We start from the raw sequence: 17,414 nt of genomic DNA on the forward strand, positions 1-17,414 counted from the left end.
AATAGATATTTCTCCAAAGAAGACATACAAATGGCCAACAACCATGTGAAAAGATGGTCAAAACCACAATGAGATATATTGCCTCACACCCATTAGGGTGGCCACTGTCCCTGTACCTGCCAGTTACCAAAAAAAGAAAAAAAGAAATTCTGTTATATGCTGCAGTTTGGATGAATCTTGAGGACATTATGCTAAGTGAAATAAGCCAATCACAAAATGACAAATACTGCATGATTCCACTTATATGACGTATCTAGAGTAGTCAAACTCGTAGAAACAAAGTAGAATTGTGGTTGCTAGGGAATGGGGGGAGAGGAATACGGGAGAGTTTAATGGATTAAGAGTTTTGGTCATGCAAGACAAAATAGTTCTGGAGATCTGCTGTACAGCAATATGCCTATAGCTAACAATACTGTAATATATAGTTAAAAATTGTTAAGAGGGTAAATTTACGTTATTTGTTTTTCATCACCAAAAAAAACCAAAAAGGTTACCCAGTGGGAAATGTACTATATTCATTTAAAGGCAAGGGGGAACTGGGAGATAGGGAAAGCTTATAATTCAAGATACAGTTGTTGTTATGTATATGATGGAAAATATGAACTTTAACGATTAAAGAGAAACATACTTGAATATTTTTGTATTAATTTATAAAAACTGCTCACTTTTTATTATTACAGGATTTTCATTCTAGGCGCTGATATATTAATTTCCTTTTTTAGGTGCTATAAAATAGTCTCCATCTCTCAACTTTATTTGCCAATATTCTACTAATTAGAAAAATAACTTTCCGGGCTGGCCCCGTGGCTCACTCAGGAGAGTGCGGCGCTGGGAGCACCAAGGCCGCGGGTTCGGATCCTATATAGGGATGGCCGGTGTGCTCACTGGATGAGCGTGGTGCGGGCAACATCAAGCCAAGGGTTACAATCCCCTTCCTGGTCACAAAAAAAAAAAAAAGAAGAAGAAAAGAAAAAGAAAAATAACTTTCCATATGCAGATCGTTTTCAGCCTAACTCCTTGCCTGCCTGAGTATGGTCCTCTTGTTTATTAGTATTTATCCAAAGTCAATTACCAGAAGACAAGAAGTCCAGAGCAGATCTCTAACAATTGGGACCTACAAGAATACTACCGTGCTGGATGGAAGGATTTTTCCAAAGGTGTTGGTAACATGATACATATTTAAATTAAATTTTGTAGATAATTCATATATTTAAAAAATATGATTATGTAGACATGTAATTCTTAAAAGGTTATGACTAAATTAATTTCTTATAACTACATTGAGCAATAGTAATTTAAGTACATTAATCATAAATTTTAAAACAATAATGCTACCACATTAGTCTTTAGCAATTCTTCATCAATACAGAGAAAGTGTTGGGGAGGGGACACATCAGGAGGAAGAAAAGAACAAGGCAGGGCTGCAAATGCCTGCACACAATTTCCCAAAATATTAAGGTCCTCCCTGTTCTTCGCCTCTCCCCTCTCAAACAGTGAATCTGACAGAAGCCAAGGCAAGCCAAGGCACCAGCATCTGTAGAAACAAAACTTCATTGTTGGCAGAATCTCCTAGGTTGGAAGGTGAACATACAAAAATCCTCGAAAACATAATGAACTCTTAAGAATAGTTACACAGTACACCACTCCCTCCCACACTTATCAGACTCTAATCCAGCCTATCTACTCCTTGACACCTTTACAATTCGTTTCTACAGCTGAATGCACAGGCTGAGTGACTAAGGAAGGCATATGGAGGTGGCAGCTCAGGGGATGGTTAGAGATGAAAGCCTTAAACATCTATAAAAAAAAGTCCATAACAAACCCCACACACATATCAATACAAACAAAGAAATCTAATTGTCACTACTTTTTAATGGGACCTCTTGGGATGTTTGATTATCACGATTAATGAGATTACGCAAAGAAGAAAAATAAATTATTCAAGTTGAAGAACCAGAAGTAAGTCCTTAGTGATGCTTTCAAATTTAAGATTACAACATTAAGAGTTTGAAAATAATAACTAAAGGACTAAGATTCATAAATATTAGAATCCTAAGAAAATGAAAAATTAGATTCAAGAAGCATTAAGTAAGGGATAATCATGACAGAAGAACTGGAAGGGAGGCAAAAGAATGTGTGCAATCCAGGCAGAGGAAACGGCAGGTGTAAAGAGGCCCTGGGTGAAACCAGCAGGGCATGTTTGGGGACCGGCAAGGTGCGTATGACTACAGAGTAGGGTATAAGATGGGAAGTAGAGCAATGTGAGGCTGGAAAATTGAGACCAAACCATGAAGGTTTCTTTCATGTAAGGGGTATCTTTGAAGGATGTGATTTTGAAAAGTCTCTCCAGCCAGTGTGTAGAGAGTGAATTAGAGGGGTGCAAGACTGGAGGCACAGAAATCAACCAAGAGGCTTTAGCTGGGATCTAGGAAAGAGATGATGATACCCTGAATTAAAGATAGGCAGTGACAAGAAGAAAGAAAACATTTCTAATACTTGGCAGGTAGAAGGAGAAACTGAAGATAATGCCCAGATTTCTGATCCAGAAAACAAAATAGAGTTAGGTACCATTTATTGAGAAACCAAACTCAGGAAGAGAAGAAAGAATGGATGGGAAAAGATGGAGCTCAGTTTTAGACATGTTGAGTTTAAGACACTTTGGGATATCAGGCATGTTCTGTAAACACTCTGATACTTTATTCTGAAGCTCAAGAGGAATCTGGACTAGGTTTGGAGATTTCAGAATCATTAGTTTACAGATGATGACAGAAGCCATGGGGGTGGTGGGATTGTCCAGGAAGAGAATGACTAGAGCAAGAATGAACAGAAGAGGACCCAGGGTTAAGCCTCAAGGAACTGCAGCATTTAAGGGTTAGAAAGAAAAGTAACCCCCAAAAAGAAAACCTGCACAGCATGACATGGAATGCAAGTGATATGGACTGAATCATGTCCCCAAGTTTTATGTATCAGAAGCTTGGTCCGATACGTAAGTTTTATGTATCGGAAGCTTGGTCCGACTGCTAAGAGGGTGGGAAATCCTATTATGGTCATTGAAAGGTGAGGCCTTGAAGAGCTGATTAGATTCAGAGGACAATGTCCTAATGAAGGGATTAATAATGGTGGTTATGGGCATGGTGATGAGGGCTTTAAAAAAAGAGCACATGAGAGTCTCTCTCTCTCTCCGCTCCACCATCCTGCCATATGAGACCCCTGCATCACTGTTGCCATCAACAAGGAAGACCCTCACCAGATGTGCTCCCTGGACTTCGGACTTCCAAGCATCCGAAACTATAAGCAATAAATTTTGTTTTCTTACAAATTACCCAGTTCCAGGTATTTTGCTATAAGCAACAGAAACGAACTAATACAGCAAGGAAAGGGTTTTTCAAAAAGGAGAAAATGGTGACCTGTCAAATATGGACATATGGTCAAATAGGGTGATAACTACAAAAGGAATGGTTAGCAGCAAAGACAGGTGACGTTACCGAGGGAAGTTTCAGTGGAGTGGAGGCATTAGGAACCCGAAGGCAGCCCACGGAGGCAAACGGGTAGTTGAGGAATGGGTGATGGTAAGCGTATATACTTTCCAAGAACTTGGCTAGAAAGGGAGAAGCAAGAAGGCAGCACAGGAAGGGGACTGCAGGGTTGAAGAATGTTTTTTGTTTTTTAATGTATAAAAGCCAAGGTAAAGGAGTCAATAGAGAGGAGTATGGATGGCAACGAAGAGAGAGCTTTACTGAAGGGGTGAGGTACTGAGAAGGAAGGGAGGTAGCACTAAATCCAGCACAGGAATAAATAAGTCTTGAACAATGTAAAAAACATCTTTCCACTGAGACTGAACAGTGTGGAGAGATGAGTGGGGTCTAGACAGTAATGATAAACGTATGGAACAGGAAGTGGTTCTTGACTACTGGTTTCTATTTTCTCAGTGGAGTAAGAGACGAGGACAATTACCTGGAATGTTTTCCCCCAGTTTTTCCACCTAAGTTCCTTTTTATCTCAAAATGACCACATAAAATCTGGGTCCCTTCTGTTACTCTCTTTCATAGCACCCTGCTCTTTGCCAACAATTTAATGCAGTTTGTCATCATGTAAATCTTTTGTGTATATCTGTATCTATCTCCACAGTTGGAAGAGTCTTATTTGTTTGCTCTTGCATATACCTAGAAGTACACAGCACATAAGTGCTCAGTACCTATTTGTAGACCTTATAGAAGCGCTAAAATGCCTGAGAGAGAGACAACAGAGGACTGACCTGGATATGAGAAAATGGAAGAAAGAAAGAAAGAGGTATAATCTATACCACTTAATGACAAAATTAATTTTGGGAATGAGGGGAAGGATGAAATCCAAGGGGTCTCTGAGGAATTTTAACTCAAGTGCCTGGCAGAATTGGGTTTCTATAAATTAAATAAGAAATATAGCAGCAATAGCAGATTTGATAGTTTGCGGATAAGCAATCAAAATACAGACAATCCAAATTTTCTGATGTTTCTCAAACTGTTTCTTTGGTGCCCATTTCATGGCCATATGTCCATGTCAGGAAAAAAAAAAATATGTGAACCAAACCCTTAACTCATATGTCTTTTATTTGGGGAAATAAGATTTACTCATGAAATCTAAAAATATTTGAATTCAATTGAATTAACTACTCAAAATTGTGCTATTAGCAGCGAGTACTGATAAAGACCAAAAAGAACAACCTGCAGGATGGGCTGGAGTTTTCAGGGAGGGATCCTAAGGAGATGGGATTTGCACTGACTCTTGAAACACCAGTGGTATGTGGACTGGTAGAAAGGCATGGCAGAAGGATGTGAGGAGCCAAGAGTGGGGAGGCACCGATCTCTGACTTAGAACAAAGATACATGCAGTGAAAGAATGGAAGACAAAGTCAGCATCTTCAGGTGATGAATTTAAACTTGATCTGACAGGCAACAGAGAAATGCTACATTTTATTAACAAGGAAGATGAATGACATTTTAGAAACAGCACTGGGAAAGGAACTATGGGTGGATGGACACATGTAAGGAGCACTGACTCTGCTAATCCTCACACAAAATTATATCTGAGGGCAGGCTGAGCCAGGAAAAGTGGAAAACACAGTGACAAGGAAAGGCGATTTGGGCAGCAATAAGAGAACCAACACAGGTTTGCTTTCCTCTCTTTTCATTCTAGTTATTGGGAATCACCAAGAGCCTACTGAGCACTCTGTCTCATAACAACAGTAGCATTTCAAAGCAGAATAAAAATAACCTTCTCAGAGTGGAAGGTATCAGTGGGCAGGAAGAAGATCTGCTTCAGGAGGGACCATGCAGGGTTTTATTCAATCCAAATCTAAGGGTCTTTTCCAAGAACAAGGCACAGAAAACAACAAAATATAAGTGTGTAAAAGAAAAGAGAGATGGTGGAAGCTCCTGTCCTTGGTTGTGTGAACCTTATGCCTATACAAAATTCTTTTCAGGAGCCACAAAACTTACATTAAAAGCCAAAGGAGAAATGTCCCAGAAAAGAAAGATACAGTGACAGGTACTGTGTGGCAGTAATTCTTTCCTGGTGTATTTCTCCTTTGGCTTTTAAAGAATCACTGCATTTATCCAGCCTAGTCTGGGTGGTCTTGGGCAGGGTATAAAGAACTAGGTCAATAAACTGCATTAGACATGGGAACCAGTTAAATAAACTAAGCCACTTCAAATTTCACTTCAGATACCTCATAAAGAGAAATAAGAGGACAAACAAAATTCCAAACTTAACAAGGAAAGTTTACTCTAGCCATTACTACCAACAAACATAAATGACTACTTGCTGACTCTAAAAGCTACAGACTACATATTGACTGTAATACTAACAAAATAATTGATTCAGATGAATTATAAAGAACTAATTAACTGTGGAAAATACAAGGGTACTTCAAAAAGTTCACAAAAAAACAGAATTAAAAGATACTGTGAATCTTTCCATGAACTTTTAAAAAGTACCCATGTACACATCCTATATTTAGGTGCACATTAAAAAAATTATGGACTTAAAGATGGCCAAATGGAAATAATTTTACTTAAATGGTTTCAACCTTTGTATAGTATACATCATATACTTCTGAATTTGTACCTAGCAATCTTTCTTTTTTTGACCGGTAAGGGGATCGCAACCCTCAGCATGGTACTGTCTGCACCATGCTCAGCCAGTGAGCGCACCGGACATCCCTATATAGGATCCGAACCCGCGGCCTCAGCGCTACCAGCGTCGCACTCTCCTGAGTGAGCCACATGGCCGGCCCACAATCTTTCAATTTTTAAAAAAGGTTATTATTGGGCCAGCCCCGTGGCTCACTCGGGAGAGTGCGGCGCTGGTAGAGCCGAGGCCGCGGGTTTGGATCCTGTATAAGGATGGCCGGTGAGCTCACTGGCTGAGCGTGGTACGGACCACACTGTGCCCAAGGTTGCGATCCCCTTACCGGTCAAAAAAAAAAAAAAGTTATTATTATTATTATTTAATTGACTTTTTTGCTTTACTGCCACTCGTACTGGGCAGACATAAGATTTTAAAGATTATTTTAGCAGCAGATGAAAAAGGTGTTAAAAGTCAAAATAAATACTATTTTCAAAGGATCAAAGATGACAGAGAGAAGGCAATATGAGGAGCTTTGCTTCAGGCTCAAATTTTACATTATTTTGAAAGGTAATACAGTCCATCCTGGTTAAAGACTGGAAAAATGAAAGATAATAAACACAAGGGGCAAAGCAGAAAAACACTTCATTATAAAGTATACAGTCATGTTTGGAAAGCAACAGGAAGGTATATAAGATAAATAAGAAGTTTAATAAGACAATAAGCAACCACACAAGGTTCATTACATTTCAATATTAGCAAAGTATATACTGAGGAAAGACTAGAGGTTACAGGGGAAATATTTCATTTTAAAACACACAAAGCTGATATAGATCTATAAGGCTGATAACCAGATTCCTTTAGACAAGTAGTTAGGAGACACTAAGAGCTTATACAAGAAGCAGCACAGTTAATATGTTTGTATTCATTAAAAATATTCTGTTTTATTGCTAATAAAATAAATACAAATTAAAGCAACTGTAATAAACTATGTTACTACCATGGATGCATCAAATACTAGAAGTTATATCTAATCAAGCTGTGGAGAATAGGTACATTCAAATGCCTTGGGCCACACACATCTTCTGGCAATGATACATAAGAGCTATCAGATCATTTATACTCTTTGACGTGGTAATTCTACCTTGGAGAATTTATCTAAGCAAGTATCCCAATGTGGGGAAAAAGTACATCATGTTATTTTTAGCAAAATAATGAACAAATCAAATGTGCAACAAGCAGGAAATAATTAAATAAATTATGATATATAATCCAAGGAGAACAAGATAGCTACTGAAAAAGAAGGAACTCACTCTTGTGATAAAACAAAAAGTACATACCAAAAACTTTTAAGTTTAAAAAAAAGATGCAATATGACATGAAAACATTGCTACTGTATAAAAATTAATATTTATACACTGAAGATGAGTATTTTGAAAACAGTTGTTTTTTAATGCACTTTTTGTGTAGCTTGCAGATTTTTCACTATAAAGCTGATGAAGTTGGTACAAAAAATAAGAATGAAGATTATCAAATACAAATTTTGAAGTCACTGATATTTCAAGGGGACTTTCTTAAGGTTTGTGTAAGAAATCTTTATTTTAAAATGGTTTCAGGTTTCTTTGGAAAGTCACTTATCAGAATTGTAAAGCAGACAAGCCTTTGTATAGTGATAGCTGCAATATTAAGATAATATTTCCAATGTGCATTCATGATTTCATGGCTGAAAAACTTAGTTATGATAAACTAAAAAAGAGCTTCCAGCCTATGTTCGAATATATCAAGTTGAGCTTCTAGTGATAAAATATTTTAATAATAATAATTTGGCTTTTAAATTCAACTCAAAGAACACTAATACTTTAATTCTCAGCATTTTAATGCTAAGGATGAAGGACTAAAATATTTAACTACTGTAAATTAATCATCTTTAAGGCACTAAGCACATCTTATCAACTGCCCACAGAGATCTGTAAGATCTATTCTCCCCAAATAATTTTCAAATGTTCTTTTTGCTGTATTCTAGCTGGGCTGTTGCTTCAACTCTGGGCATTTTATTAAGTGACACACACGTAAAGTGGATTCCTATGATAAAAGTGGGTCATAAAGCAGGATTAGAGAGACTTATGTTCTCTAAAGTTCTAAAAGTTTAGAACTGATCAACAATTATAATTTTTTTAATTATTTCACATAATTTTCTATGAATAATGGTTGAACGTTAAATTTAGAAAAGCAGTGATATAGAAGTATGTTTATTGCACATATTCTCTATTAAAATACTATTAAATAGTCTTTTATCCTCAAAGAAAACAGCACAAAAATCATAAGGCAACAATCACATTTAAACAAATAATTCTCTAAAAAAATCTGATAATTGATCCACTGATATAAATGATATGAAGTATTTAAAATAATTTCCCAATGGAAGTCACCATCCCTTAACTTCCACCAAAACATACTGTATCTTTTAGTGAAAAATATTTGTGGAAATGAAATTACAAAGCCCAAACTAACCTGCGAGGTCTGTACACAGGGATGGCTCATTATAAGGCTGCCTCCTAACCAGCATGGAGTCTGTGCCAGGAAGCCCCATTGCTACACTAAAAAAGTACAGTTTAAATGAGGTTAATTCTCTGAATTTTCTACCCTTTCTCATAAATGAAGACAAAAAAGCACTAGTGAATAGTGCATACTGAATCTCTGAAATTATCTTACACAGGCCAAAATATCGTTCTTAAAAACAGATGGGCAAAATTCTTTAGAAGTAAGTTATTGTAATCGCAGTGTCAGAAGGAAAAAAAGTTAAGACATTTTGATTATGTGAATGTCTGCTATTATTTGGCTGTAACATACTGAGTTCATTTATAAGAGCATCTATTACCATAAATAACCTCACATATGGCAGGTATGTAGGCAACACAACAGTGTGTTAAGAAATGAAACACCTGTTTCCAGTACATTCTACTTAAATATTTATAAATTTTCTATACTGATGTTGAGAGGTTTCTATTAAAATTTTTAATGTCAGATACTACATTCAGATACACCCATGAAGTTTTCACTAGATTAAGAATTTTCACTATCTTCTTTTATCCTTGAAATATTTATTAAGTATTTACTAAAAACAAGGTTTCTGTCTTGCGTCGAGCAATTTTTGACAGAGACTAGGTTTACTTCTTTCTCCAACTGTCAATTTTATCCCTATATTTATGTTGTTTTAATATTTCATGCAGAACAAAGAAGAAATAATAGCCTTTAGAGAAACCTACTGTGACAACTTTTGAATAGTAAAAAAATCACGTCACTTTCCCTAACTCTAAATGAAAGATAAATTAGAATTAAAAATGACTTGGTAATTTTTCTAAAAAAACAGGGAAAAATGCTCTTCAGTTCCTGGAATATTTTAATTATTAAACTTTAAAGTACGAAAAATTACTTACTTCCAAACTGCCTCTCTTTATTGGATTCAGCACTAATAATTTCTTCAGGAGATTTTCACAGTCAGTGGACATATAGAAGGGAATACGGTACTTCCCTCGTAAGACTCGTTCCCGCAGTTCCTTAACAAAGTGAAAGAAAGCACTTATAACTGGCTTTTGAAATTATCGTATTTGGGATAAAAACATTAACATCGAATTTAGCTGATACCTTTAAGTTCTGGCCATCAAAAGGTAAAGAGCCACTGACTAGCGTATAGAGAATGACACCCAGACTCCACACATCCACTTCGGGGCCGTCGTACTTCTTTCCTTGGAAGAGTTCAGGAGCAGCATAGGGTGGGCTTCCACAGAACGTGTCCAATTTGTTCCCAACTGTAAATTCATTACTAAAACCAAAGTCAGCAATTTTAATATTCATATCAGCATCAAGAAGAAGGTTTTCAGCCTAAGAGGAAAATAATAAAAAGGACAATGTAAAAAGCCGACGTAAAATAAAAATATCAGACCCCAAACTTATATATCTCTTGTCTCTTATTTTTAAATGTCATATCAAATTCAGAAGCCCAGTATGGTACTTCAATGCATAACTGTTCAGAATTACATCTATGTAAGACTGAATTTTAACACTATAAAAGGAAAGATCTCATTTATAAGCCCATATGCAACTATCTGAGAAAGGTTCTTTAAAACCCATTTTCTTCCATAGGTTATTTTAAATCCATTTTCTCCCCCACGGTAAAAAACATCCTGGAGGTATATCTCAAATATGACTTATTCTAAAGAACATAAGTCAACATAACAATAATCCTTCTTGGATTTATTTATTTATTTATTTATTTATTTATTTGTTTGGTTTTTTTTTTAAATTGATACATGATAATTGTATATATGTATGGGGTGCAATGTGATATCTAAATACACGTATACACTGTGCAATGATCATATCAGGGTAATCAGCATATTCATCACCACAAACATTTGTCATTTCTTTGTGCTGGGAGTGTTCAAAATCCTCCCTTCTAGCTATTTGTTTGTTTGTTTTTTCTTAATTTTATTTTGTCGATATACAATGTAGTTGATTATTGTGGCCCATTACCAAAACCTCCCTCCCTCCTCCCTCTCCCGCCTCCCACCCAACAATGTCCTTTCTGTTTAAACCAACAAGTTTACCCAAAGGAGCTCTATTTTAATAGGGTATCATTGGTTAATGCGATGCTCAAAGGTATATCTAAAATAACTGCCAGCCAGGGGTTCTGTGACTACTGAATTTGTCCTCTCTTGTAGAAGGCTTCCTCAACAAGGTACTGTTTAAGTAAAACCAAACCAAAACAGACCAAACTATACAGCTTCCGTTAGATCCTATCTGTTTTGTTTCCTTTTGCTGTCTAAAATTAGATTCTCCTTGAGGTATATTACATAGAAAGCAATGAATATCCACCCCCCGGCCACCCCACGTATTGAAAGGCTGGTTTTCCAAAATCCTAAAACACAATCACTCATAGACAAAATTTTAAATGTGCTTTTTGTAAATGCAAGCAATTCAGTAAAGGACTTGGTTTTGTAAATGTTTTGTTCAAGCTCTACGTTACAACTGATGGCAGACTCACAAAATTACAGGTTACTTTGTAGATGTGTTTTTATCAGGTTTTAAGAAGGACTAACACTTGACTCAAATGAAAATCAGAATTCTCTATATCACTGGAGGGTCCAACAGTCATCAGAGCCAGGAATTCTGCCCATCATATGTATACATCTTACCTCCCCAACCCCTTCTTCTTTTCTTTTTTTAACGGTATACTAGCTTGGGATATTTGTTTTTTGTTTTGTTTAGGAAAATGGAAATACACCTAGATCCCAAACATGTACAATAAAAAATTGGTATCATTTATAACAATAAATATGATAAAAGTGAATAAATTTGGGAGATTTATGTTAGATCATAACATTTATGGACTGTGTTGACAAAAACCATGTTATTTTGATGTTCCTAATGAAAGGGCCTGATCATTGTAAATTTCTGTTTCTGAGGCCATTTGTGAGCAAGATGGACATTCTTCAGTTTCTCTAAAAATGTCTGGATGGATATCAAAGTACCCAAGCTGCCTCAGAAGTAGAGAACTGCAGGAGGTTCTGAGGTCTCCTTCCAGGATTATACAGGAAAACTCTCTCCAGTGGACTGGAGGGAAAACACAAGCTGTTGAACATGATTTTTTTGCAAAATTTTTTCATATTAGAAATGAGATAAGCTGGGAGTCTAATACAGAGACGGGGAACAGTCCTCTTCTTTCTCTTTCTTTGCAGAAGTGATTCCCCCTTAAAATAGTGAGGAAGGAAACTGAGAAATAGAAATATTTGGAGCAGTAGAAAACCCATTATCTCCGAAAAATGGAGCCAAAATACAGGATTAGACTTTTGACAACTGTTTAGGATAATATATTCAAATATAACACAAGCCTGTGCTAGTAATTGATAGAAGCAATAGGAAAAGTAGTAAAAAAGAAAAACTCCTAGGTAAGGAACAATGCAAGTTAAATTTGGAAGAATGAAGAAAAAAGACTTAAACATTTTTGTCCAGGAGTTTCTACCTTCATTTTATGTTAAAAAAAAAAAAAAAAAAAAAAAAAAAAAACCTATTTGGCCACAACCATTTCTTGGTTATCACACACATTTTTTATTTTAATGTATGCCAGTTAATACCAATCACATGCACTTACTGTTAATAAAAACAACAAAAAACTTTCCTTATTTCTTTGAGCTTTAATGTAAAGAACAAACATTGGTTCTTACATCCAGCAAACATGGATTTGGGTCCTGACCTTGCTTCTGTCCGAATTGGACCTCAGGCATTTTCAATTGGGGACAAATTTCCTCATTTATCTATTAAAAACAAGCTATTTAACGGTGAATCAAATTCTTTGGCTATTAATGCTAGATAACTTCTCATTCATATTTTCTTCATTTGCTTAGTCAAAATATTGCCTTTCATAAAATTGCTGTGAGAATTAAATAAGAACTTATACAGCGCCTGGCAGTAAGGCAATCAAAAAGGCAGCTCTAATATTATTAAATATTTGTTAATAATTAAGAGTTTTGTGTTATAAAATTAGCATCTTACCTTAAGATCACGGTGAACAATGTACTTTTGATGGCAATACTGTACAGCAGATACAATCTGAAATAAATATTTGGATAAAAGAGTCAAAATTATTTTATGGTAAAAACATCAAAGTGATAAAGCTTTTGCTCTTAAATATAGAAAATGTAGAAAAGTAATATTCTCTTGTTAAAATACACTAAAATATTTCCTTGTGAAAGTATGTGAAGATTTTGTATGCGTTGTTATATTTTTCTGTTTATGTGATCGAACGTGCACAATTTGTAGTTTTAGTTAAATGGTTTATTACAGTGTGGGAATAAGAGCTTTGGCATGCATGAATTACTATTTCAAGATAGCTGGCTCTAGTTAAAAAAGCAAAACTATTCTAGGAATTACATCAAATGTGTTCAAGACATGTTTATTTAGTGAGGCCAATTTACTAAGAACTTATCAATGAGTTATTTAGCAATACCCTATACTTGTCTATTCATACATAAAAAAATAGAAAAATTTTTGATACTTAAAAAAAAATCCAATCAACAAAAGAAAAGAGGAAAAAATGAAATGTAATCTTAAACCTATCACTAATTCAGTCAGGCAAAGTGTTCTATACCTGCAACTAGATTTTGCTACATAGCCATAATCTTTAACCATTATATAGGGCTCTTTGGAGACAGAAAGAACTCAACAGTTTAAAGGCCAAATACATAAATGAGAAAAAGCCTATAAAAAATTCTATGATAGTTCTTTATTACAAAAAATACAAAAATGGAAAGAATCTGAGAGCAATCAACTAAGAGCTATTTTGTACATTTAATTACATCTGATGTATAAGAGGATGACCATTTTAATGCACAGAACATTTGATTCTGTGGATTCAGTTAAAGGTAAATATAGTTCAAGTGTTGAATGATGGTTAGGCATTCACAAATGGAGACAGAAATGAGATTTTTAAAGTCTAAAGGTGATGCAAAGTATGACCATGCTAATAGGAATATGGGTTAAAAAAAAAAAGAAAAAGAAAAAAAAAGCTCCAAAGTAGAGGTGAAACCGGTATTTCAGTATTATAAAATTATTCTAATGTATACTAAAATGGTTCAAAGACAGAGAAGTCATAAATTCAAAACAAAAAGGCAGCTCTACTACACACAATGAGTAATATATAATTTGACTGAATTCATTTTGATTCGACAGTTTATTGAGTACCTGCTATGTGCAAGATAATGTGCTGACTGCTAGGGGGATGAATATGAAAATGAACACAACATGAACCCTGCCCGTCAGGAGCTTAAATTAAAACCTGAATAAAAAGACAAAATATATATTTAAGTAACTGTAATACAAGGTAGAATCACAGAAGAAGAGGTACAAAGAAGTGACAGAATCATAAAAAATAAAGAATAATTTCAGTTGGAAACACTTCTTGGAGTGGGTGTTATTTGATCTAAGCCATCCTTGAAAGACGGCAATGTTTTACAGTGTGGAGCTGTGGGGTTGGGGAGGGGATGATAAGGTGGTGAAATGCATTAATGTTGAGGGAACACAGTGCATTCAGAAAAGTAGATAGAAAAAATGGTGACAGAGGGTGTCAAACCTTGACAGACAGGTTGGTGAAAGCCCCTGAATTCTAAACTAACCAGGCACTGCAAAACCACTAAATGTTTTTAGGCAGGGTGATTATGAATGATTATGATCAATTTGAAGTGTGAGTCCCCAAATACAGAATCTAACAATAAACTTTTGCAATATTAGTTTTCTTAAGCAATATGTTTCAAAATTCTAATATGTAATTTTTACTAAATTATACATTTAAATGTATATTTTATTGGACATACTATATAGGCCATAGTATGTTCATATTATAAGACTACTTTTGCATTACGAATGACAGAAATTTTCTGATAATGATACTATCTTTCATAAGTCATATTTGTATAATTCAGTGAAATGTGCTATGGATAATGATATGCTTATCAAACACAATCAGAGGCCATGCATTTCACATCAGACAGAATGGTCGCTATGAAATTAGTTGTACAGGCACTTCTGGAATCAAAAATTTCCTCAGCCTTAACATTTTCAGAATGGAAAGATAATTAAAGATAACGCTTTATATTAAGCATACATTCTTCCACACTCTATGACCTGTGAACTAGCAGTCAAATGTAGTAGTTTACAGTATCACCACACTTGCCAAGTAGGTTACAATTTCTACCATTAAAGAAATTCTGACTTCTGACTCACAGCAAGAATCCCCATCTACAAACCCAAGTTTTACTGCATTATTCTATGGCTAGACTCTGTGTTATTCTATGGCTAGAATCTCAGAACATTCTATCCCTCCACAAATAGGATGTAGGAACTTCCCTATGATCCTTCTTATTATGCATCTTGAAAACATGATTTATAATCAGCCCTGAGCTTACCCTAAAGACCACACACGTCAGTGTTTTCCAGTGAGGTGCAGTTGTTGGGGCTGCTTTGCAATTACTTATAAGTGGGTCAGAAATTCCCATGCTTGAAGTAGTAACCTTGATACTGACAGAGTTGAATCAATACTATGACTTTTATTGCATGCTCTTGAATCTTAAGGAATGCAGAGGCATTGTATGGACAATGGCTGCTAAAACTGTCCTAGTGTCTTTGGTATACCTAATAATGGAGTCAAGGACATATATATGTACATCTTTGTTAATATAGTACATTCTTTTCACTGTTAAAAAACTTGTAAGATACAGAGTAAATAAAAACAAATGTTTATTAATTATTTAAAAGCTTAAATTAAATCCATAAAGAAAAATAAGCTACACAAAAATAAATTTTAAAATATAACCTTTGGTCAAATAACTACAAAATAATGTGGGTGCACATGTGTGTTTGTATATGTGTGTGTATGTGTATATATCCCTGATTTCTAAAAATGTAAATTATACCTTTCTAGTTTGGGGGGAACACATACATATAGATATCAAATACCTTTAATATTTACAATAAATGGACAATTATAAAGAAAAGATTTCCCATTGTTTTACATTTTAAATAACATTCATTTGACACTCAACCTCTGCAACATGAAGAATATGAGGCTGATTTCAAAATAATTCAGACTTTTTTTTAAAAAGCCAATTTTAGTAATTATTTTGATCTACATGAAAATATCTGTCTCCCACCCTTCTTTCCTGCTTCCACCCACCAGAAAAGAAAGATGTCAGGCTCTTCAAAAGAGCAGGTATTTTCAACTTCTCTAATTCCATACAGAACCTAGTACAATTTTCCACACCAGCATATTTTCAACAAATAAGTAAAGCTAGCTGACTAAAAACAATAGGATAAGTAGCAATAACCTTTAAAATATACATTAAGATCCCTATAATAGTATTATTTAATGACAGTTGGAATTTTCTTACAGGTTTTCTAACTAAAACTACAGGTACTGTGACTGATACTGAAAGAACAATAATATTTAAAATGATATCTGTAATGTTTTACTTAAGGGTAAGTCTGGATTTCCATCCCAGTATAGGAAAGAATTTGACAGCACGTGGCTGAACACCGTTCAATTTCTGAATGTTGCTTTCTTCACTACCAGTTGTCCTTACATTCAGCTATTTTTAAATGAATGCTTCTAAGAATCTATTCTGAATAAAAGGACTATGCATATTTCTGGTATAAAGCTTTTCAACAAATTGTGTTCCAAAAAGCAATAATTCTGTGAGGTATTAATAATAGAGGTTTCACAAAACAAATTCACTCCACAATCAATTTGGAGGAGAATGCTCTGTCAAAAAAAGTCGAATGGGTTTTTTCATCCGCTCCCCTTCAGGACTTCTCCAGTTGTTTAATATGTTATCATACATGTAAATATCTTAGAGGAAGCTCTTATATTAGTATTCAGTGTTTCCCAAACATATTGATTACAGACCCCTTTAACTGTAGAGTCAGTGTTCATGCTTACAGAAGAGGTATGGATCCATTTTAAAATGAAAATTTTAAATTCACTGAGGGAAAGTTTAGGATATAATAAGTTGTCTGCTGAAACTTCAGTAAATTTAATGAACAATTTACAATTCACTAATCTGTTATTTCTACAGTAATTAACAAGTCTGCTTATTTTAATCACATCAGTCCTAAAAATTACAAATAAAATCCTAGATGAATTTAAGTTATTTTTTCTTATTTTAGCATTTCTTTTTCTTCTTTTTGGGGGGCGGGGGGAGCAGCTGGCCAGTACAGGGATCGAACACTGTACCTTGGTGCTCTCAACAATACACTCTAACTAACTGAGCTAACCAGCCAGCCCTTATTTTATTATTTCTATAACAAGTCATATTCAAGTTGAACTGGAAATGTAAGTATCTTATCATATTCTTTTGCCACATTTGCAAGGTTCCTTGCCTACTTGGCTAAATAAAATTAACCACATTCTTTAAATCTACAAAAATGAGTTTTAATACCAAGACATCTTTGATTACAAAAGAAAATAATACAATAACCTCTTTAAACAGTACACATGTATGCTGTTCACATAAAGCTAATAATACTTGATAATAATTATTAGATAAAGGCATTAAAAGATTAAGTATTTCTTTTCTATCTCAGTCTACATTTCCAAGACTCTCAAAGAGTTAATAAGATAAAATTTGCTGTTTATGACCATCTAAAAATAACCATTTGCAACTATTTAAAATTTAAATTCAGGAAGAATAGGTTTATTTTTCAGGAGTTTTCCATTCTTAAAAAGTATAAGAAAGCAGGAATTTTTCTTTTGAAAATAC

General features: G+C 34.8%; 1 protein-coding gene across 6 annotated transcripts in view; it reads right to left on the reverse strand.

Annotated features, from left to right (window-relative positions):
- The window catches only part of MARK1 (microtubule affinity regulating kinase 1), a 124,963-nt gene that overhangs the window by 25,310 nt on the left and 82,239 nt on the right, over positions 1 to 17,414 (reverse strand). For 3 of the 6 annotated variants that reach the window (XM_063113731.1, XM_063113733.1, XM_063113732.1), the window contains 3 exons: positions 12,658 to 12,714; positions 9,751 to 9,987; positions 9,543 to 9,662 (listed from right to left, as the gene is read on the reverse strand). In XM_063113731.1, coding sequence (XP_062969801.1) covers positions 9,543 to 9,662; positions 9,751 to 9,987; positions 12,658 to 12,714 — 414 coding nt within the window. Of the gene's footprint in view, positions 1 to 8,616; positions 8,703 to 9,542; positions 9,663 to 9,750; positions 9,988 to 12,657; positions 12,715 to 17,414 lie in introns of those variants that run through there. The other 3 variants (XM_063113734.1, XM_063113735.1, XR_010024864.1) reach the window with 3 other exon arrangements.

The sequence above is a fragment of the Cynocephalus volans genome, chromosome 11 (genome assembly GCF_027409185.1).
Source record: "Cynocephalus volans isolate mCynVol1 chromosome 11, mCynVol1.pri, whole genome shotgun sequence".
NCBI lineage: Eukaryota > Metazoa > Chordata > Mammalia > Dermoptera > Cynocephalidae > Cynocephalus > Cynocephalus volans.